At 42.6% G+C, this 23,027-nt stretch overlaps 2 protein-coding genes across 6 annotated transcripts in view; one reads left to right on the plus strand and one right to left on the minus strand.

Moving 5' to 3' along the window:
• The window catches only part of NAA16 (N-alpha-acetyltransferase 16, NatA auxiliary subunit), a 62,277-nt gene extending 57,115 nt beyond the window's left edge, over positions 1-5,162 (minus strand). For all 3 annotated transcript variants that reach the window (XM_082279007.1, XM_082279005.1, XM_082279006.1), the window contains exon 1: positions 4,637-5,162. In XM_082279007.1, coding sequence (XP_082135133.1) covers positions 4,637-4,690 — 54 coding nt within the window. In that variant the 5' untranslated portion in view covers positions 4,691-5,162. The remainder of the gene's footprint in view (positions 1-4,636) is intronic.
• On the plus strand, positions 4,622-22,456 carry MTRF1 (mitochondrial translation release factor 1; the record flags this gene model as incomplete). 3 transcript variants are annotated; one of them, XM_082279010.1, is made up of 10 exons in its annotated part: positions 4,622-4,654; positions 11,584-12,042; positions 14,570-14,661; positions 15,492-15,573; positions 15,784-15,891; positions 15,983-16,155; positions 17,327-17,444; positions 18,597-18,733; positions 20,339-20,437; positions 22,056-22,455. In XM_082279010.1, 9 exons carry the CDS (start codon positions 11,607-11,609, stop codon positions 22,173-22,175), a joined length of 1,365 nt encoding a protein of 454 aa, XP_082135136.1. In that variant the 3' UTR covers positions 22,176-22,455. The 3 variants fall into 3 exon arrangements, with proteins under 3 accessions (XP_082135136.1, XP_082135135.1, XP_082135134.1); XM_082279009.1 differs by lacking the exon at positions 4,622-4,654 and adding an exon at positions 8,922-8,998; XM_082279008.1 differs by lacking the exon at positions 4,622-4,654 and having other exon boundaries at positions 11,559-12,042; positions 22,056-22,456.
• Positions 22,457-23,027: the final 571 nt, after the last annotated feature.

A 23,027-nucleotide genomic window follows, 5' to 3' on the forward strand; every position in this document is an offset into this window, starting at 1 on the left:
CACTGCACTGCAAATGTAGACTTGTAGTGCACTTGGGCAGTGGCATATCAGCATCTTCCTTTTACCAGGATTCACCAGTTTCCAGTGTACAGGGAAACTGTCTTAAGAGAACTTCAAACACCTCTAAAAATCTCAAATCTTAAGAGCAATCCATCTCACAGCCCATACTAGGTCTATACTAAATTAGGATTTCCAAGTCTAACATTGATCTACAAACAATTTTACTTGTTATGACTCAACTTCCTTCAGAAACGTGGAAGTTTTCAGGTGGGCTTCATCTTTTGTGCCACAAATACTTTGGAACTGAACTCTTCTTGCCATTCAGTGCTTGTTCTGTTCCACATAAACAGCCAAATAAGAAAAAATTGCAGCATAAAACACAACTCTGAAAAATTACTATTTTTTAAAAGAGAAGTATGAATTAAAGTCCAGAGTGAAGAAACAACCCACAGCATTCCACAGAAGCCTGCTTTCTGAGCCTTGCATGATGACCTTCAAAAACTCCTTTTAAAAAATTGAACCAAGAATATCTATTTGGGACAAAGTTGTCTCCAAATGAGACTCTCTCAAATCACTGACAAATGTGAAATGTGACTTTGCCTTACAGCAGTCTTACTGACTGTTACCATTAGCCTGGCACCTATCTTCCACAATTCTGTCATTTCAGTAGTTTGCAGCTGGCCAGGCATCCTCACCACCTCGTTTGAAAGACCATATCAAGGAAACTGCCTACACTCTTCCTAGGCTGCCTGTCCTTAGCAGCACAAGTAACAACCACACCAAGAATCAGTCTTAAGTTACACCAGAAGATTTTAAGTGACTGCTCCAAACTCCTGTCTTTAAAAGGAAGGGATCTTTAATGTTAGAGGCTTCATACTTCCACTGCTCCAGTAGTGGATTATAATGGCTACCCTCAGCTATGGTATTTATCTCATTTGGGAGGCCCTAATTAGCATAACAACGTAACTTCCCAATTATCGAGTTTAATAGCTCAGTAACTCCCCCATGTCATTCCTAGGAGACTGACTAGTTGCATGCTTATAAACCATTATTATTTCATTAAATAAATTTTTAAAAAGCTTTTAGAATGCTGTGCATAAGAATTAATTTAATTAAATCCTACAAACACCCGTATATTTATATTTTATCAAAGAATAAATCTCTTAAAATTATTGAAGAAGTTGTAGAACAAAAAGGACATTACAAAGAAAGTGAAGAAGTCCTCAGACAAGGCACTTTAAATAATTTCTAACATTTCCTTACCCTCAAAAATGGAAAATACATGCCTGAATGAACTGAGCAGCCACAAGTCACTGCCACAAAGCTATATACTTGCAGACTTGTTGTGTCTTATTAGTTGAAGTCAGCTGCAATTAAAGCAGCAAACCTTATTTTATGCAATACTAATACGTGGAATTTGCTAAGAAATCAAAGGATTAGTCATTTACAGGCATGATACTATCCACAGCTCTCATTACAGGCATGAAACAAACATCAGACCATACTTATACTGCATGATCCTGGGCTGACACCACTACCTATTGGAAGACAGTAAGCATTTCTTAAAAACAAAAACAACTTGGCAAGTGAGCCATGAAAGCATGACAAGAACCCCAAGGCTTTCCTCTAAAGCACTTACAAAGATTACTGCCATGCCCTGTCTACACAGAGCTGATTTGATTCCATAAAACCAATGTTTAAGAGTAACTCTGAAACAGTTTATAGTACGGATTCTTGGGTGAAGGAAAAAAAACCCATCAAAGCTGCTTCAACTGAAATATACTCTGAAGGCAAGTTTACAACTCAATTTCAAATACACAAAACAGAAGATCTGGCTAAGCTTACTAGAAGTAAACACCAAATACACAATACCAAACTTCAACCCTAACAAGAAACATTTCTAAGTTACCATGAGTATGTTTAGTTTAGAGTGCATCTGCCCCATTCACTTAAGTCACCTGAGCTGAAGACTGACTTTAATTGGCAAGAAACACACCAGCATTCCTGTATTAGTTCTTATTTATGATGCTTTTCTCCTTCCATGAGAGGGGAACATATTCAAATACTTCATCCATGCCTTCTGTGAAGTGGAAGAGAGGAGCTTGAAGTTGCTCAGCTCCTTCCTCCCAAACAACATCACACCTGTAAGCACCAACAGATCTTCCAGGGAAGAGCAACTAGACTGATAAAGTCTCTGCAGAGGAGTGGAAGTATGGCCTAAGAAACAAAACAGAACTGGAAGACAAGATGGAGCAAGAAAGGAGTTTTAGCACTACCTTACAGTAGTCCTGATCAACTAGAACTACTACCTAGGCTACAATTGCTATTACTTCCCTAATCACCTAACTGCTAGTTTTAAGTCAGCTTGTTCAAGCACTGCCAAGTGTGCAAGCACACAAACTGACTGATGTGGCCCTAAAGACTACTTACTCAGCTTCTTGAGCAGACTTCCCATCTTACATTGAACTCCAAGAGGCCACACCAGTCAGGGCAGCTCTGACAGCTTTGCTGTTACACAGGCATCTTGTTCAGATCATTGATAACCTGTGTCACATGTTACATACACACCAAGTCACTGCGAAAGACTTCTCATGGTCTCCAAATGAGTTTCTCATTTCACAACTGCTAATTCTCTGCAAAGTGTTCATAAAAATACTTAAGTCTTAATATATGAGTACAGTTTCCTTGCATCTGTTCCAAGTGATTAAATCACTACATGCTTGTAGGGTCTTATTATGCAGCCTCCCACATAATCCCTGCCCTCAATATTTGAAATTACTAGGGATGCTATGGGCATTTTAAGTATTCTGGAAGTGCCAAAGTAAGCAAAAGCTGGTTCAACTAAAGAGCCTTTAGCACCACAGGCTATACTACTACACAAAAATACGCTGAGACATGTCAAGCAACCAAAGGGTTCCACTTGTACTACACTGATATTAGTATTCCAGAAAGAAGTGCACCATGAAAGAGTCAGAACTAGCTAGAAAAAAGTAATAAGAAATTAAGTTTCAAGAAGTGACCATATATGAAGAGATAAGGCAGGAATTTTGTGATCAATACTTTAGGAACTGCAACTGGCCACTACACAGCACCAGTTAAAGGCTTCTGAAAGTTTTACAAAGCAAGTAAATATCTGTATGAACTTCACTGAAGCTTAATGTATCTCTTCTCCTTGCCTAAGCACTAATTTCAAAGTTTTATCCACTGTTTAATATATATATATATAAAAAACTGTCTAAAATATGGTCTTCAGAGAAGCCATGCTATAATTCAATAAAAAAAACTTTAGAAGTGGCTGCTGCTGTGAACTTGTCTGCTGCTAGTAAGAATAATCACTTAACTGTTCTAATATTAGTTACTTATTTTTAGCAGAGAGAAAGAGGAGTGCTAGAATGACTTACTAAGATGCATACCATAAGCATGCAGTAAGCAACAAATCACCATTAAGAACCATTAAGTTTTTTAAAACCTACATACTACACAAAGCAGGCAAAAGAAAACAGCTCTGAAGCACCTGCTGAAATACACCAGCTCCATACAGAGTACACGGGCTTACACACACTGAGCTCAGCTTCCTGAAGCCAAAATGCCCACTTTTGGACCACAAAGTATAGAAACTAGATAACCAATTCAGAGAGAATTAAAGAAATCTGTGCCTGCCAGCAGGATTACTTAGTGTGCTGCATAGACGTCCTCTGCCTGCAGACTGGTAAACTGACACAAAACACCTCAATTTTGTTGAGGCGGGAACTCCATTACTATTACGCTGACAAGTTCATGAAAAGGGGAGGGTGGTGTTTTCTTGTCTGGGGAGGGAGGAGTGGGGGCTTTTTCTTCCTATAAAGTGGTAGCATGATAAAGTATACAGTGACTGAGTTACAAACTCACAGCTGAAGTGAGCTCCTCCTTCTTCAAAGTTATCTCAGAAACACTAAATGTCTTTTGCAACATTAAATCTCAAAGAGCTGAAGTAGCCCAGCACAAAGGGGTTGAGACAAGTCCTCCAAAGGACGCACAGAGGCAGGATACTTCAATCCACCAGACATCTTCAACTACACTCAAAACTGCTGAGCGAGCGAACTACTTTTAACCCGGTCCCTACAGCAAACCCGACGCTCTCGCTGGAAATGAAGCACCGACGGAAATCAACCAAGCAACAGCAACCCCTGCTACGCTCGCACCGTGCTTCGAGGTCTTCTCCTTCCGCGCTGCGCGGGGAGGGGAGCGGCGGCGCAGCCCGGGCTGGCTCCGCAGTCCCCGCGGCGAGCGGGAGGAAGGCGCTCGGCGGCCCGGAGAGGCTGCCTAGCTCCCTCCCTCCTTCCCACCCTCGCCCGGCCAGGGGCCACACCAGCCCTTCCCGGCCGCCGACACGAGCAGCGGCCGGCTCGCCCGGCCTGCTCGGCGGGCCCCAGACAAAGGAAGGAAGGAAGCGGGGACGAACCGGGGCGAGGAGGCGACGGCAGCCCGGCTCCTCCCGGGCGAGCGCGGCCGCCGCATCCGCGTGCGCTCAGCCGGGGCCAACTCCGGCGGTGGGCGAAGTAACCCGGAGGGTACCGAGCGAGGCCGGCGTGCGAGAGGGAAGAGGAGGGAGAAGCGGCGGCGGGAGGAGGAGAGAGGAGCGGGGCCGGTGGCTCACCAGGATCCGCTTGAAGAGGTTGCTCTCCTTGGGCGGCAGCGGCACGGACGGCATGGCGCGGGCGGCCCCGGGACAGGCACGGCTGGCGGGGCTGGGGGCGGCCCGGGAGGGGCGGGTGTTGGTACGAGGGACGGGAGGAGGGGGAACGCCGGGGAGGAAAAGCCCGAACTCGGCGGGGCGGCGGCGGCGTCTCTTTAACTCATTGCCCTGCGCCGCCCGCCCTCCCCGCCGGCTCCCCCAGGCCCCTCTGCGCAGCTGCCGGGGCGGCCTCGCCGCCCGCCTGACGCTGCAAAATGGCCGCCGGGGTCCCCTCGGCGCAGGCGCAGCGCCGCTCCCCACCACAGACCCTCCGCCCGGCCGGCCCCAGGGCGGGGAGTGAGGATTCCCTGAGTGATTCTCTGTGCGATTCCCGGAGTGTCGGCTGAAGCGTTCCGCTCTCGGCGCTCGAACAGCTGCTTCGGAGAGCTAGGCTGCCCGCAAGCCTGGCAGGGAGGCGGCGTTGGGAAGGAGCGCAGCCTCTGCCGGCGGCGGGGCTCGGGGAGGCTCTGCGGGCTTGCAGTGCCCTGGCTGGTATTTAAGGAAACAACAGCAAACTTGGCAGCCAGGCTGTGAGCAAGCGGGGACGGCCCCCGTCGCATTAAGGCATTTTCAGCAGTTGGTTATGTAAAACTTCCCGACACCATCGTGCGCCCATAGAACAGCGGCGTTTATTCATCGCTTGGCTCCTTTACCGAAGGTCTAAGGTCCTTTTTTTTTTTTCCTTGTTACTCCCAAAAATAGTTCTTAAAAAACAAAACATAACCAAAAACAACCAGGAACACTAAAACTACATGGCCTGGGGCATTACATAGAAGGAAAACTGGTTAAACTGTCAAGGTTACAACCAATTTCATCTTACAGGGAAAATAAACTAGGTGACTTAAGTTAAAATCTCTGTTTACGTAATTAACCTTTAAAAATATTAATTATAGTGTGGCATTTATTTCTAAGTATCTTAGTTCTGTAATAATATGGTTACCCACCTACAGTTGCAGATGATGAACATGATAGATATTCCCAAGTAAAGCAAGTGTGTGTGAAACAGTAACTCACAAGAGCCAATTAGAAAATCTGTGCACTGAATATATTTTATTTGGTACTCGGTAAGTAGATGTCTATGAGACTGAAAATCCCAAGCACCACGTCCTTGACTTGACACAAGCCTTGCTGAAGCTGATGACATGATAGCTGCTTTCCTTTCTAGCTAACAGAAGCAACAAGAGAGTAGAGAATTTCTTGGAAGAGAGTAACCTGGATGTCAGCCTAACTTGAGGACTACTAATTAGAAAAAAAAAAAAAAAAGTGGTATGTTTAGAAAGCCTCCTGAGATGAAAATAGCAAATATGAGGAGAACATAAAGTATGCTTTCCTATAGTTCTTTATAGCTGAGCCATCAGCTTATGGACACTTTTTGTGAATGGTTGTTGGTTTCTGTAGTGTTTTTTTAATCTCTCTAGATGTATGGTCTGTAATAAGGAATATCTCTACAGTGTTTATTTGTCACTTTTTTGTTCTGGCATGCTTCTAATTATGTCAGTCACCTGGGTCACTGATCACAGTATGTGTATTTTTCACAGGCAGTACCCAATTTGCTGTTCTTTCTGCTATATGCTGTAGTAATGGTGTATTGCATATCTGATTTTTACAAAGCAGGAGTATTACTTACAGGGATGGCAGCCTTGGCTTTGCCCGCAGGATCATTTTCAGAGCCTGTTTGTACCATGGCATATCTTCAGCACTTTTTACAACCAGCTGAAGCCTTGACTCTATGAACCCTATTTTCTGTCTTAGCAAAAAACATGTTATGCCTCTGGTTGGGTTGAATGATAAACAGATGCATCATGGAGAACTGTCAGGCAAATATTGTGCTAGGTGGACCTTTGGTCTGAAGCAGTAAGGCTGCTCTTGACAGCTAAAGGTCTCTGTTTCCTGATAGTCCAAACACTGGAAAGAATGCTGTCTGAAAATAGGCAAATTGCAAATAAGAGATAGGGGTTCAATTTGCATCTAGATGTGTCCATATTAAAAGTCTGTGTTAAAAGCACCAAGAAAAGGAAAGCAGGGAGGCAATAAAAGAAACATTTGTAGGCTAGCTGAGAGAGAATTAACAAAGAAATGAGCTTTGTGGGAAGGCCGAGCTCCAACTGAAAGTGAGGTTTGGGAGCGCAGTCAAGAAAACTTCTTGTCATTTAATCCCACTGTGCTGGGCAAAACAAAGCTCTCTCTACAGGCTTTGTTAATAAACAGGACTGCATTCAAGATGTGTATGATTCTGTCACCATTTTTTCCTTCAGAGAATTCAGAAGTCTGAACTGTTTGGGCTGGAAGGGAGGAGCAATATGAAAGTGTTACATACATTGTAACAAGTTTGCTATTTTTGCCGTGTGTGTCACTTTACTCCTGTGAAGTTGTGGTGAGATCCTTGCACACCACTAAACCCAGTTAGGGACCCCCCTGGGCAAAACAGGGCCCCCGCATGGGCATGGACCTGCCTTTGAGCCAAGCACGTTGTAAGGCCTGGAGCGTGTTCTGTCTGATGAGCCATCCCTTTGCCTCCAGTTTCTAAATTGGCAGGTTAGGAGTGCCAGGTTTTAAAGCACAGGACCACCGCGTCTATTCCGAAGCCTGGGAGCCCAGCTGTCTTTCTGCTGTCACTCTTCCCTTCTGCACCCAATGTCACTGCAGGCTGCTGTGGGAGCTGAGGAAGGTGGTGGTACCCTGCCCCAAATAGCCCGTGCCCCATAACCCCTGGTCCTCACCAGCTCCAGCAGCAGCTGCTGCTTCAGCCATGCAGGTTTTAAGGTATCGAAATAAACTGTAAGAGGGGTGGAAGCACAGACAGCAATGGGATTTCACATCCTTCATACTCAGTTCTCATATTGCAATCTAAAAGTACACGGTAAACTTAGGGAAAGAGTGTATCTTACATGTTTTGAATATGAGATGCATGGATAGGTCCTGTGGTGGATGGTCCCTGGCAACCCTGCTGACTGCACAGAGTCCAGCCCTTGTCTTGGCTGGGTGGCCCCTGCGTGCTTTGCAGCCTGGTAGGGAGGTAGCAGGACTTTGTTACAATCTCTGTTTTCACACTTAAGTTAAAATATTCAGCCACAAGGCATAATAAAAACTGAACATGATCATGTTTGATCAGAGGAATTAATGCAAGAACCATTACTGGCTGGAGAAGAAGCTGATTGATTTTCCTTGGCTTACCGTCTTCTTTTAAAACCAATTTTGGAGCACGTGATCTACTTGCAGTTTCGTGTTCTTATTAGGTTCTTGGTTGTCCTCCCAGAGAGTACCTTCCCAAGACTTTTAAGTATCAAATTGCATGTTTAGAGTACCAATGCAAGTATAATTTTATTATTTCATTTCACTGAGCCCCAGAAGTCATAGTGGGAGAAGAGTGAGATACAGTGGGAATGGTGTCTGGCTGATGGCATCTCTCATGGCACATCATTGCCGGTGCAGGCCTAGGGAAGTGCCTTGGAGATTTCAGGGTGCTGTTTGCTGTGACCCTTTGAAGACTAGACCAGCTCCAGGGTCGGTCCTGTTCTCTGGAAGTGGTTTTCCATCTGTCTGCCTTGCCTTCTGTCCCCATAGGTGGAGCAGAGCCAGAAGCTGTCCTCAGGTCTTAACAAGCAGTTAGTCATCATTCAGGCACTGAGGTTTGATCTGAATCCTACCCATTGATCAGTCCAGTTTTCAGTCTTTTGGAATATTTACCACACCAAATCCCAGTGATGTTTTATGTGCCAAATACCGAAGTTTTACCTTTTTTTTTTTAAATTTTGTAGAATGACAGTAGCTGGGAAGAAGGGTTTTTTCTGTTATTATCGGTATAAAACCCCCATTATTAAGTATTTTTAACATTTTAATTTGGGAGGTAGCGGTATGATGTTTAATAATATCTTTTAAAATGTCCAAATACATAGTATGTTTTGAAACATAGTTTATGAGGAAGCTGCAACTAACTAGCATAGTCATAATCCGAACGGTAATGTTTATTAATATTTTGTTTGCCTTCAGTAGCATAGTAATAGCTCCTTTTAAATATAATTGAATAGTGAGCTTTGACACAAAGTGGAACTTAATGTTATTTTACTCAGACCTCTCTGCAATTAATCTTTTACTAACCAGGTTTGAAAGGCAGAGGCCGCCTTCGCCGCCGGCGTGGCTCAGGCGCTGCCGCGCGGCGCGGGGAGACGGGAAGCGCGTTTTCCCGCGGGCATGCTGGGACCGGGAGTACGCCCGCTCCGCTTCCCGTCTGCCATGGCCCCGCGTGCCGGGGCGGGATCCGTGCGGCGCCCGGGGGTGCGGACGGTGAGTGCCGGAGCCCTCCGCGGGTACCGGGGAGCGCAGCCCCCGCCCCGCCGCTGCTCCTGCCTCTCCTGCCCGCTCCCGTCTCCTCTCCCTGCCCGCTCCCGCCTTTTCTGCCCGACCGTGCCTCTTCTCCCAGCTCGTTCCTGCCTCTCCCTGCCCGCTCCCGCCTTCCCCGTCCGCCCGTGAGCCCGCAGCGGGGCCGGGCTGTGGGGGCTTCGCTCGGGCTGCGGGGGGAGGCAGAGGTGTGTGGGAGGCGCTCCGGGCCGCAGCCCCGGGCTGTTCCTGGCCCCGGCCCCGAGCTGTTCCTGGCCCCGTCCGTGTGCGCTGAGGTACCTCCTGCTGCCGTGCGCCTGCAGGTTCCAATGTGCCCGAGTGCTGCCGCATGGCGCCGGTAGCATCTTCGGTTGTTGGAAATGCTTATTATAACCTCTGAAGGTGTTCGCGAGATTGAGAACTCTCTCTGTCTTAAAATTATTTTTAAAAATTTTTATTTTAATGGGACAATTACGGTTGTCACTTTCGCTTACTGGTTTAGATTTGTCATGTGTACGAGGTAATTTTAATCACATTAAAAAGTTATTAAAATCTGGTGTGGAGATCACTTAATAGGTCATCTAATGCTCATAGCTCTGTAATAGTTTTATGTATGCTTATTTTTGTGCAAATGTGATGCAGCAACCCTTCTCTGAGAAGGAGATACCTTTTTTGTTTAACATAGCAAAATTATTTTGAAACTTCTGACTTCCTTGAAGATCTGTGTCATTTCATTACTCTTTTTTTTTTTTTTTTTTTTTGACATTTAAACCCAAGAATTTTATTTCTGAGAGCTCGGGCAAAGCAATGCAACAAATTTATTATTATTTGAGTACATTGCTTCTTAACTACACCAGTAAAAATTAGCTAGATGGTTATAATTAATATGTTTAATGAATTAATTAAAACAAAATATAACATTAATATTTTAAAATTGAGTTGATGATGGTTAACCCTTAGCCAAACAACAATGGGCCATGTTGATCTGGAGCAAGTCCATATTCATCAGCAGAATTAGGTCTTTTGGAACTGAGTCCACTCATGCCCCTGAGCAACTAAATCCAGGATCATAGATGATGAGCCCAAGTGCCTTTTGCTGTGTTCCTGGTGAAGGGAACAGGATCCCTCTCCTGCAGCTGGTTTTAGGCACTAGAGCAGTCCATGAGGGGTATCATTTGCTTTCTGTATATTAAAGCAGTCTTGAAATTGCTGCTGTGGATTCAATAGCACCTGCTGGCTGGCGAATCTGGGAGGGTGCAGAGGTAAAGGTCCTTGCCTCCTTCTGTAGGTAGTAAAACAGGCGTTCAGACAAGCAAGGTGCAGTACTTCTGGTTTTACTGCACATTGCTCTTTCTTCATTGTGGACAAATGGATGAAAGTAAATAGGTGAGAATAGTGGGCGACTTGAGTAGAGTGTCACAGTAATTTGTTAATAAAACGCATGAAGATGTGCAGGTCTTGTCACTGATGAGTGAAAAATAATTGTGCTAGCAAACTGAAATGTGTGTTTCCAGGAGATCTTGTTACAAATAGGTTCATGCTCTTATTTTCTCAGAATCCACTTTTTTGTAAAAATCAGTGAGCAGATGGGACCATGGCACTGACAGGGTTACTAGGGACTGCTTCTTTGTTTGTTAAACCTTTTCTGTGTGAGTAGTCCTAGAATAAGTGTGATTTCAATTTAGTCTTCCTGGTAGAGCCTTGCACTCCAATACAAAATTTTAGAGCACAGTAGTAATTCATAACATAGTTTGCAATGTTGATGATATAAATTTAAGAGGAAATGATCTTTCACAGAGCAGGAGTAATGCTAAGGGGAGCCTGGGTCCTATAAAACTGTAGGCCAAGTGTCTCAGAAAAATATGGGAGTTATATTTCAGAGTACCTGCTTCTTACTCACTTCTTGGATGAAAAATACTATGTTGCTTAAGTGTAAATATAACATGGTAAGGAGTATACAGGGGACATAAAGCACATAAAGCAGTTCCCCTGTTTTCTGCATATATGAGTGAGTGATTTTTTTGCAAGTGCATTGCAGTCCTATTGACTGATCTGTTGTGTGGTGTCCTCCTTTTATGGTAGTGGATATAGTTTGGCACATAATTCTGGACATTTCATACATTCTCTATATAGAATTCTTTACCTCTAGTATTGATTTGTCTTCTCAGCAACATTTTCCTTTCACCCGTAAGGCATGGAATGGTTGGATTTTTCCGATGACACATATGGCAAAATGAAGCTGTTGTCTGCAAAGCCCTGTCCACAGGAGCTTTTCCATAGTATAAATAAACTGTTTGAAGAGGTGAGAGAAAAGACTTTTTCCAGCCCTCAGTCAGTACAATGGTGGTGATAAGAGCTTCTGGTTTAAACCAGGACTAAAACAGGAATAATTTTGTCCATGACAGTTGCATTTGTGTTGGTGTAATCAAAATCATGATATGGGCTTGATGCAGTCCTTGTGTTTGTTTGTTGTTGTGTTTTTTTTTTAAATAGAATGCTTTCTTTTTCTAGATAATAACTCTGGCCCATGCACTGTGTACTTTTAATTTCAGGTGGTGGAAAAATAAGAAACAAAATGAAACCTTTCCAAAAGGTCTGTCTTTTCAAGAGCCTGCTTGCCAATTGCTACTGTTGCAGCCAACTTGACAGCTGTCTTCTCCTTCCTGCTGCGAAGAAGATAGGCTGTGTGGTGGGACTGCACAACCATGGATCTTGGAGGCCAAAGCCTTTATTGGACACAACCAGGTTCACTCTGTCTTTTAACAGTTGGCACAGGAACAACCATCAGGATTCTCAAGCTTTGTGGAAGCATGAGGCTGTGCAGAAGTATCTGGAGAGTCTCAGCAAGGAGTACCAGCAGATTAGTCATCTGTTAAGTGCAGACTCATTAAATGGCTTTGAACAAAGAACCCTGAGGAGAAGATCTGCCGATCTGTCCCCCATTGCAGCTGCGTTTCAAGAAATCAAAGAGGCTGAAAGAGAAGCTCAGGAGTTAGAAGCAATGTGCACAGGTAAAGGAAAACACATCTACTTGCTTGCTTCAGAACAGCAGCTGTGCTTGTGATAAAGTTCATTGCCCAGCCTTTGAGGGAAGCTTGTGGGTAAGTTCAACCAGCCCTGAAACACTCCTTGGTCCTCCCTGCTCCCGGGAGCTTGCATGCTGCAAGGGCTTTCTGCATCCAGCCACATCCTTCTGTTTTTCATCTCGCCTCACTTTAGTTTGAGTTCTTAATATGGTAATTTTGGGAGAGTAGGGATTGTCTGGAACCTGAAGGATATCCATCTAGCAGAAATAGTTGGGAAGCGTTTGTTTTGAGGTTATTTTTTAGGAGAACTGAGAGCAGTTTGAACTGAAGAAAAAAAAATTAGCGAGCCTAAAACCTTTGGTAGACTTTAGCCGTGTTATTTAAAATGGGATTCCATCTGACCAGTTCAGTGATATTTATTGAGCAAATGACATGAACTTTCATTAGGCTCTGAGTTGTCAGCTCTAAATTTAAATGGCAAAAGCTAATATTTCTTTGAAAATGTTTGGGGAGTCCTTTAAGGAATAAAAACCGATGGTTTTTTAAGAAGTTGCTGTTTTTCAATAGTCTGCTACAGTAGAAGTTGGGGTAAAAAGAAGTTTAAAATTGTTGCTGGTTTTTGTATGATTTGGGAATAAGAAAGTACAAGGGGAATAAAAAAAATTACAAACTAAGTAATGGTGCAACATTTGGGAAAAAACCCCCAGCATTGTTACAAATGTGGGGAGGTGCACACAGTAGGAAGTAAAAAATGGCATCCATTCTGCTACAGTAGTAAGTATTAAGGCAAGAGAGGGAAACACTGACCTGGAGAGAATGGGGTTTACATTAAAGCAGTGAAGGAGGGGAAAATCAAAGGACAGGAGAAATCGGTACCCAACAGTGTAAATGGAGGAGGACAAAAGTTCATAAGAGCTTTTCAGAGAGAGAGCCAAGGAACCTGGACAAAACAGTAAGAGCCATACTGAAATAAAGATGTAAATGTGACTTATTTGGACAGGGAGAAAACATTTTTATTCTTTAGTTTTAAAAATAAATTGATGTTTATGCTTTTGGAGAAAAAATGGTTATTTAAAATATTTTAATCCTCAACCCTCTCTAATACTCTTCAGGGGAGAAAAGAGGAGAAAGACTGAAGGAGACACAGTACAAAAATTTAATGCTGAAAAAGCAGTGTTCTTCAAAGACTTAAAAAGTATTAAGAAAGCTCTGGAAAATTCATATTTCAACTTAGAAAGGCTATTTTTGGATCAAGTGAATATAATAAAGAATTTTTCTAATTCCATAAATTATGATGTGGAGGGATGGAGTGAGTTCTAGTTGAAGGAAGGGAAAAGAATGGTAAAACATACAGCCAATAAATTAATTAAATGAAGCCAAATTATTTTGTCTGTACCATGTATCCTGTGGCCGAGTTAAAACGCACATGTCCCCTTCATTTGGCTGCCCATTGTTTTCCACTTAGCTCCCTAACTGACCCTCTTCTCTCTAGTACCTGAATTCCTGACAATTGATGTAGGATTTTATATTTGCAACACGCAGTGAGGCAGAAAAATATTTCCCAGTTTCCCTCTGGTGATGGGAGTCACGAGGTAGGTTAAATGAATTCTGTTGTGCAGGCAGGTAGGAATGGGATACCAATCCTTTGAACCATAAGCTCATTCACCACCCCCAGACCACCTCACACGGCTGTTGACAGTAGTTAATTTGATACTGTTTATTTAACTGATCAGCAAACATACTTCTTGGACCAGCTAGAAGTGTTTGAGCGTCCAGTTTTATGCTGCATCTGAGACAAACCTATGGTTTCCATTCTGGCCACAAGGCAAAAGGTTTTCACCTCCTCGTCGTTGCTTTGTTTCCTCACTCTTACTCCCAGCTGCTCAAAGCTGGCTTCAACCATTCCCCTCATTTGTGTTGGTAATTGTCCAGTTGTAATTTAAATCTAGTTCAACTTGGCATGGTAAAAACATGTGTTTATTCAACCAGACTTGATTTTTAAATTTCAGTGAGTAGAATTGTTTCACTTTCTAATGAGTAGAAAAGTGGTAGAAAAGCAGGAAGAAATATGAAGAGGAGAGGGGGCTCCCTGTTTTAGCAGTGACTGGTTTTCCACTTGACTCCGTCTTCCAAGTTTCTACTTAGTGTATAATCTATTGGCAAATGATCAGCACTTTTAGTTACTGTAAACTGGAGCCTCCACAGCAGAGAAGGCTTGGAGCTTCTGTGAGCTTTACCTGAGAATGTGTCCTAGTTTGTTAGTAAGCTCTAAAATGTGGGAAGGGGCAGTCTAATCACAGGTAAAATATCTGCTGCTCCTTCCAGCACACCTGGAAGGTATGATCATTGAGTTAGCAATGTGCATCCTGGCTTGGGCTGCTCTTCTTTGAGTATTTCACACTGGCAAAACGCTGCAAGCTTTTCTGTGCTGCAGTGCATGTCTTTGGACAGCTGTGGTATAATTTGCTCTAGGTGAGATTGGCTAACATCTATTCTCGTTGTTGGAATTTAGATCTAGACAGCAGAGATGAGAAACAACTTCTAGAGCTTGCCTTAGAAGAGAAGGAAAGCCTGAATAAAAAAATGAACGTGTTGTGCAGAAAGGTGAGCCTGAGGTAAAATTTTACAGCTTTGTAAATAAAGATGTCAAAAAAACTTTCCTTTATGATCTTACCAATAGATTCTGACATTTGAATTTAATGAAACAGAAGTCCAGCTTCTGTATTCTCCCTGAAAAGAAGTGGCAACATCACTTATTAGTAAGCTTCTTAGTGACAATTTTGTCTTAGAAACTGATTAATTGAGTCATTTCTCTTGCTTGCTTGTCTGTCTGCAAATGCTGAAGGGGATTAAAAAAAGTGGTGAGTCTGTGCTACTGAGACTTGACATGACATCCTAGTAACTGTTTGTGGCAGTGGAACATGCATTCTTGAAAGATTTCTGATTGGAACTTGCAGTCTTTCATTTTCTCTTCAGCTGACAGCACCCCATGAGTGGGGAAAATACAAGCAAAGGAGTTGAAACGATTCAGTGGAGACCTCTGTGTTTGGGCTCATTTCTATGTTCAGAGTGAAATAATATGAAATGGGACTTTCTCAAAAATAAGATTAATGTAAAGATTAGCTGGGTTAGCTAATAACTTTATCTTCATAGGTAGCTGGGGCTACCTGTGACCTGGCACCTGACTTTGCAGGACTGGATTTTCAGCTAGCTTTCATATGGATGCACTAGCATGTTGCATTTCCACACTGACTGCACTGAGTTGCAATGGTCATTGGACAGTTTTTAGTCCTACTTAACTAGCTTGCCAAAGGAAATCAGTGGCTGAGTGTGCTCAGACTGTGGCAATTTTGAAGGCTGGCTGTAAATTTGATTAAGAGAAGATCTGGGGTCATGAAGAAGATAATGGCTTTTATTTTTTTTTTTTTTTCCAGCTTTTCCAGCTTCTAGTGCCAAAGGAAAAATATGATAGAAGTCCTGTCATATTAGAAGTGACAGCTGGCAGAACAACTGGAGGTCAGCAAAGCCCCTACAGTGAAGATTACTTCAAACCTCCATCCAACTCTATTAAACCTCTTATGGGTTATTCTTAAAGCTTTTTTTATACTTTATTGGCATAAAGTAATACTTTCTGAAGACGAGCATTAACCTGCCTGATGACTGGGGTTAGAGTTGCAGCTAAATCTAAAACCTGCTGTTTATGTGGTAATGCCTTTTTATTTTTAGGGGACATCTGCCAGCAGTTCACTAAAGAAATGTTTGAGATGTACCAGAACTATGCCGACTACAAACGTTGGACCTTTGACATCGTGAACTATACGCCGGCTGAGATAGGTACAGCAGTTCTTCAGAGATTCTACCAAGACAATGAAGTTGAATACAGTGTTTCTCTGCTGTATTTGTCACACACTGTTTGTCTCTCCAGGAGGGTTGCATCATGCTGCTGCTCATATTTCAGGAGAGAATGTCTACAGGCATCTGAAGTATGAAGGAGGGACTCACCGAGTGCAGCGAATCCCTGAGACGGGCATGTCATCAAGAATGCAGCGTATTCACACTGGGACAATGTCAGTCATTGTCCTCCCTCAGCCAGAGGAGGTAAACTGTTCATTGGGGTGGTAAGGTGGTGCTGTACCCCGCCTCACCCAGTATGGCATTGGAGTAGGTGTTATTTAAGACCATGTTACTGTTTTGGGGATTTCACTGATAGCCAAGTGCTTTGTGCAAGTCCCAGCAAATGAACCATGAGTGCTCTGACTCTGGAAGGTGACAGTCCTTGGCTCTGTACCTTATATGTATAAATGGATCATCAGAAGTAACTTTGCAGAGATTTTCTGTTGCCTGAAAGAGCATGTAAATGAGTGATCATTTCATTAAGTTCCAGCCCCAACACTGACAAGGCTCACTGCTATGAGTAAGCCAATTTTAAATTACATCATGTATTGAGACACAGAATATATCCAAGAAGATACTCAGTGTTGCATAGTAACGTGATTCTGCATGTCCTTTTCAATTTTTTTTTGTTTCATTTAAATTACTGGTGTTCATCTCTGTGAAGTCAAGGACAGTCTCCTTTGAATGTGAATGAGTGTGTTGGCTAGTCCATCTGAGATCTCGCTGATACTGATAGTTCTAACTTAGACCAGCAATTTACACACAAAGTAAACAAAACCAGATCCTGTAGGCTTTTCCCACACGTTCTCCTGTTCTTTATAATACTATCCTTGCAACATTGATCAGATCTCAATGTTCCTTTCCCATCCGCTGAGCTCAAACTCCAGGTCCAGGTCATCATGGACTCCTATTTTCAATGTGGCAATCCTTACATGTATGGATCTGGATATGCCTATTTTCTCCTCAGATGATTCTAAGTACTGTTGCAAGAATCATTCAGGCTTGACTCATGAGCAAAATCCTTGCACTGCTGCTTAGAAGTGTTTTTTAAATATTTGCTTATTTCTTAGACTCTCCACCAAAGCTAGTGGTTTTACAAAACAGTGATTTTGTTTTGTTTCACACACCCACATACCTTGTTTTGTGAAGGACCTGGAGTAAGAGTTTGATAAACTAAGTGAAATTTTTAAGGCATCATTTGTTTTTCAGAGATATTTGACACTGCATTTTTTAAATTATAATGATTATGACTGTTACTTGGGAGCAGTTGTAAAGGAGCAATTTTTTGAGAAGTGATTTCTTATTACTGGTGAGTGTCACTGACATCCAAATATTTTTAGAATGATCAGGGAGTAGTAATTTTCTTTGATTCTAGGTTGATGTTAAAGTGGATCCCAAAGATTTGCGTATTGATACATTCAGAGCCAGAGGAGCAGGAGGGCAACACGTTAACAAAACTGATAGTGCTGTGAGAATTGTGCACCTTCCCACAGGTAAGTTTGGCTGTACTTTGTACTTCTAATCACACTGAATCTGTGTCTTGAAAAGGAAGCCTGTGATCCTGCAAGTTGTCTCATGCAAGACTGGGCCTTATAGCAAAAAAGAGGAAGTAGCCCCTTCTGGTTCTGTCCCTCTTGTAGCGAGGCAGTGTGAGAAAGGGGCTGTGTACCAGGGGCACAGTGATTATGCCAGTTTTGTTTTAGAGGGAGTGTTTAATAAATACACTGTCTTTGAAGGATGAAAGAACAAATGGAGGGTGACAGGGAAGGGATAGCAGATGTAAATAATTTGCACTGTGTGCTCTGTACCTTCAACAGTAATGGCCAGTGGCAAGCAAAGGCGTGCTTTGCCTAGCTGGAATCTGTGTAGTTACATGACTGATTAAAAAGAAGGCTTGAAGATTTTCATTCAGTACTAGATAATGCTATCGTATGTTGGATAGAAAGGGAAATGTATATTGATGGGAAGATAGTGTGTAGACTGGACCACTCTGTCTTTTTTGGGATTTGTTTTTATTGAAACTCAGTGAGCTTCTCTCTGTACAGATGCAGAATCACTTTAGGCACACAAAATTACAGCAGTGACCTGAAAATAGCTGTTCCCTATGTGCCTTTTTCTTTCAGAAATCAAATGAGAAGTACTACATTTCTTTTAAAGACCTTTATTTTGTTTTATCTCATTTTTCATAATTAAGTTCAAGACTCACCAGTCTTGATTAGACCCCCCTCTTCTACTAGAATAATGAATTCTCCAGTCACCAAGAGCTTATCTGGACTAAGGTTTTTAAAACTTGTGTACACTGTTTTAACATGCTTCTGTAGACTGTTCAAATTGTGTTTTTAACATAATGACAGCTAATTGGAGTGAACCCAATTTCTAGAGGCAATGTTAGAACCTTGTTTGCTTCATGAAATTTTAAAATATCCCTGACTTTTCTGTAGCACAGAACAAAGCCCCCTGGTGCAGCTGTGACAAGTTTAAAAATGCACTAATGGTTCTGGCCAGTGTGTTAAAATGTTGTTTTATCCTACAGCTGAAAGGCCCTACAAACCAGCACTCCAGTAGGTTTCATTTGCCTAATGTGTTAGAATTAATTTAGCTCGTTTGTTCTTTGTTACAACGGGCTCTTGGATGCCTCTGTGAAGGACTGGCCGTTGAGTGCCAGCAGGAGCGGTCCCAGCAGATGAACAGGGAAATAGCTCTGCGGACACTGAGAGCTAAGCTGTACCAGCAGATCATGGAAAAGCAGATCAGTCAAGAGCAGAGCGCCAGGAAACTGCAGGTGAGGACAAGTGGTGGCTGAGATTTGGAGAGGGTGTTGTGCTGTAGATTTGTTTCTGATCTCTTTGGGTAACAGGGACAGAGCAAGTGAGAGTGTGTGTCTAACCAGGGGTGCTTACAAGGGAGAAGAATCTTGTAGTCTAAAGTGGTAAGTCTGCCCTTACTTATCCCAGCTCAATGCTATTGTGGAGTTCTCAGGCAATGAGAAGAGACATCAACGGTGGCTGGAAAGAAGACTGGCTGAAATTATTCGAAAGGCAAAACTCGACATTGTGTACTGAATGCCCCCATTAAGGCCAGAGTTACACAAATTTAGCATCAGTAAAAAGTTATGTTCAATGAAAACTGGGATTGGAAGTTCTCAGAAGTTTCTAGAGGGGAGTATTTTAAGGCCATACAGGGCTTTAGAAAGAAACAAGTAAATAAACAATCCTGCCACTATGCAGTTAAGTAGCAGCTTATTTGATACAGTTTAGGTAACTTTTTGAGGAAGAAATAGCTCCTGGAAGAGTTACCTCAAGTTATGCTGCAAAGTGTGCTTTTCTCTTGGAATGTCCTGTCATTCTTTTCCCATTCTTAGAGTATTTTCCCATTTGTGGTACAAACTTCAACAGTGATCTATTGGAATAAAAATGCTTCAGAATTAGAGAATTATTCAGTACTCCAAATTTTCCAGCTCAGCTATTTAATCACTTACTTCAGGTTGCATTTAAGTGTATTGTCCCTGCAGATTATTAACCCCATCATTGTAGGCAGTGACCCATTTATCTTTTGTTATTAATTTCAGTTTGAGAGCCTTCAAAGCTGCATAAAGGATTTGTATTTATATTTATATATTAAATTTATATGAATAGTGTGGAAAATCAGGGAGAAGTAAATTACCTTTCCTAATGTTTCAGAATTTATTCAAGAAATTCCACGTTCTGAAGTATACATGTGGAGTGCAGATGAAATTTTCACCAAAGCCCACTGAAGCAGACACCCATTTGTTTCTCTGAGCGTTTTTTAGCATCTAATTCTCCATTTTATGAAGACCACAGTGTTTAGTGGAGTGTTTAACCACAACTGTGCTACATTTGGGTTTCTGCTTCGAAAGTTAGAATTGCTGTCCGCACTCTCGCACTTCACCACTAGAGGGTAACTTAACTTCTTACTCTTAATCTCAGTCTTTTTCGGTGCTAATTTCTGACAGCCACGCAAGGACTGTGCTGCTTCCGTTATTAGTGGAGACTACTTTCATTATTTTTTGTGGGAGCTACAGCCCCCCCCCCCCCCCCCAAAATCCCACTCATATATTTTTTTTGAAATAAAGACTCTCTTACCTTACATAACCTTTGAGAGTTACGTGGTTCTTCCAGCTACAGGGCTGGAACAGAAATATGCTGGAGGATATAAAAACTTGGTCTGTGATACAGAGTAACAAACGATACTGTTCAGTAATGCCACAATATTTTAAAAAAACCCATATGCCAAGCCAGTGACCACTAGGTCCGTAGTTGGAAAAGGCTGATCCATTACAGTTTATTTTAAGTATCCTGTTTTAGAGAAGTGTTTGGTTTTTTAAAACACAACATAACAGATTTTGGTTTTTCCTGCTTTGCTGAAGTTGGGAACAAGAGCCCAGTCAGAGAGAATTCGTACTTACAACTTCACCCAGGACAGAGTCACTGACCACAGGATCTCATATGATGCACGCAATATCAAGGTATGGGTTGCCTATGTGAGTGTTCAGATATTTATGTTTACCATAAGCAGAAAAAATTAGCTTTGTGAGCACAACTTAAGATATACATATATGAAGAAAGTAGCCAGTTGTGCTCTGACAGAACACTGTAGATTTAGAAAGCTTAAACTTTCTTTCCTGCCTTCTTGTAGTCTTAGAGATTACTGGCAAAGGCTGTAGCTCACTGGCTTACTTCTCTGTCTGTTTTTCTCCTATATGTGAGTGAAAAATGACCAAGCATGTAGTCCTCAATGAGATCCATGAGTCCCTCGGCTAAACTTGGCAAGTGACATTTGAGATTCTTGAAGCATAGTACATCCAAAAGAAAAACCTTGCAGAAAGGACTTTTTATTTTTGTTAGGCCATTCTTTCTTCCTCCTAATGCTGGAGTGAAGAATGAGAAAAACTTTTATGTTTGCATCACAGGCCACAGTTAAAAGAAACTGAAACTGAATGTTTGCATTTTAAGATTCTCTGAGATCTTGTTTCTGAGTAAATATCTACATATGGCTTGAATTTTACAGATTGTTCAACCTGGAAAAGAGAAGGCTTTGGGGTGACCTAATTGCAGCCTTCCAGTACCCAAAGGGAGCCTACAAGAAAGAGGGAGATTTTTACAAGACCATGTAGTGAAGGAAAAGGGGGAATGACTTGAAACTAAAATAGGGTTTATTTAGGTTGGATATTAGGAAAAAATTCGTTACTGTGAGCATGGAGAGACACTAGAGCAGGTTGCCCAGTGAAGCTGTGGATGCCTCATCTCTGGAAGTGTTCAAGGCCGGGTTGGATGGGGCTTTGAGCAACCTGGTCTAGTGAGAAGTGCCCCTGCCCATGGCAGGGGGGTTGGAACTCAATGATCTTTATGGTCCCTTCCAACCCAGGCCATTCTATGATTCTATTTATTGGGTTTTTTTACAGTGGAAAAAAACCAAAGCAATGGAATTTTTTGTATTAAATTTATGAAAAACAAAGTTTAGGGTGATCCCTCAGTATTTTGGCTTAGGTATTCAGCTTGCTGTTAAGTGCTGTTGCATAAGGAGCGACACTTTTCAAACTGTACCCACAGGTGTCCTGGGTAACTCCAGAGAATGCAGGGCATACTGAATATGGAGTGGTTCATATTTAATGGAGTGTAGAATACCATGGCCAGGGAAATAGTTCCATAATTACATAGAAGTGGCTTTTGTTAGACAGGTACTTAGTGTTTGGATCTTTCTTGAGTGAAACTGGAACCATAAACTCCGTAACAAAAGTTAGTTGAGCTTTCCTTGCAAAACAGCTTTGCTCTTGCCATGGGCAAGAATGTTTGAATGAGGTTCTTCGATCCTTGATTGTTCTTGCAGGGGATTTTCATATAAGTGCATGGGTTACACAAAAGCAGGGGCAATAGCTGCTGTTGGTGCAGCCAGAAGCCACGTGCCTTGCACAGGCAGGCAGCTGATGTCCTGCTGCTGTCCACCATTGCTGCTTTCACATGGCAGTCACCTGCAAGGATGAGCAAGTGGAGGGCCTGCAGGCAAAGTGCATTTCAGGGGTTTGAGTGTTTCAGAGTAATGCTGAAGGACAGTCAGTAATGCTTTTGTCTGCTTTTTTTTCATAGGAAATTCTAAGTGGGAAAGAAGCACTGGATAAGCTAATCAACAGACTACTGGAGTTTGCAGAGATAGAGGCTGTCACACGGTATCTAGAAAATTTGCAGGCTTTAGAAGGAGGAGGCTGAAGACCTCAAATAGTGTTAGAATTGTTGTGTTTGGTAACAGAATAAAACAGATGAGTTTGTTAGATGATACACTGATTAAAACCTATTCCTCTGGTTTTCAGTGTGTGACACTATTCTTTTTGTACCTTGGTGCAAGTGAGTTGAATTTATTGCAGCAGCCCTGGCAGTAGAGAACCAGCTTGGAGTTCTGTGTGCACACCTCTCCTGTCTTGGCAACTGGGCTTTGTTAAGCTGGGCCTTCTCTTGACCGTATCACAGCTGGAAAGGTGGAGAATTGTGGTGGTGGAGCAGAATAAATACCACATAGTACACTTTTTGTCTGGTAGTGGGAGATGTTCCTCTCCAGGTAAAGAAACTGATCTGCCCTAACATAGTCTAGAATATGGCCTCACGAATACAGTTTATTTTTATCCATTTATTGCATGAGCTCCCTAAATGAAATTCCTTGTAAGTAACTTTGTATTATGATGCTTTATTTTCTTAAAGTTTACAAAAGCAAAGGGAGTGAAGGGGCCAGAATGTCAAAAGAGAAGCCTGTTAGCTTTCTTCCAGGCATTCTTGGGTCAGCTTGTGGTGGGAGGGGCCCACATGCTGCAGTGGCATGTAGAAGTACCTGCGCTAGTTTTCAATTAAGTTTATGAGGTAACAGGCAGCTTCCTGCTTCCTCGCAAAGAAGACAAGTTCATACTGCAGAAGCGTTTCAGCAAACCAGGTAGCTTGGGAATTCAGCTCCTGTCGTTGGGAATGTCTGCCTTTGCCTGTCCTTGAGGGGATCCAGATGTCTACAGGGCACACTCGGCTCTGACAGGACTCGTGCTGATGTTTTCCCCTGCACGCGTGCCGTGCTGGCAG

This window comes from Coloeus monedula (assembly GCF_965178545.1).
Source record: "Coloeus monedula genome assembly, chromosome: 3".
Taxonomy (NCBI): Eukaryota; Metazoa; Chordata; class Aves; order Passeriformes; family Corvidae; genus Coloeus; species Coloeus monedula.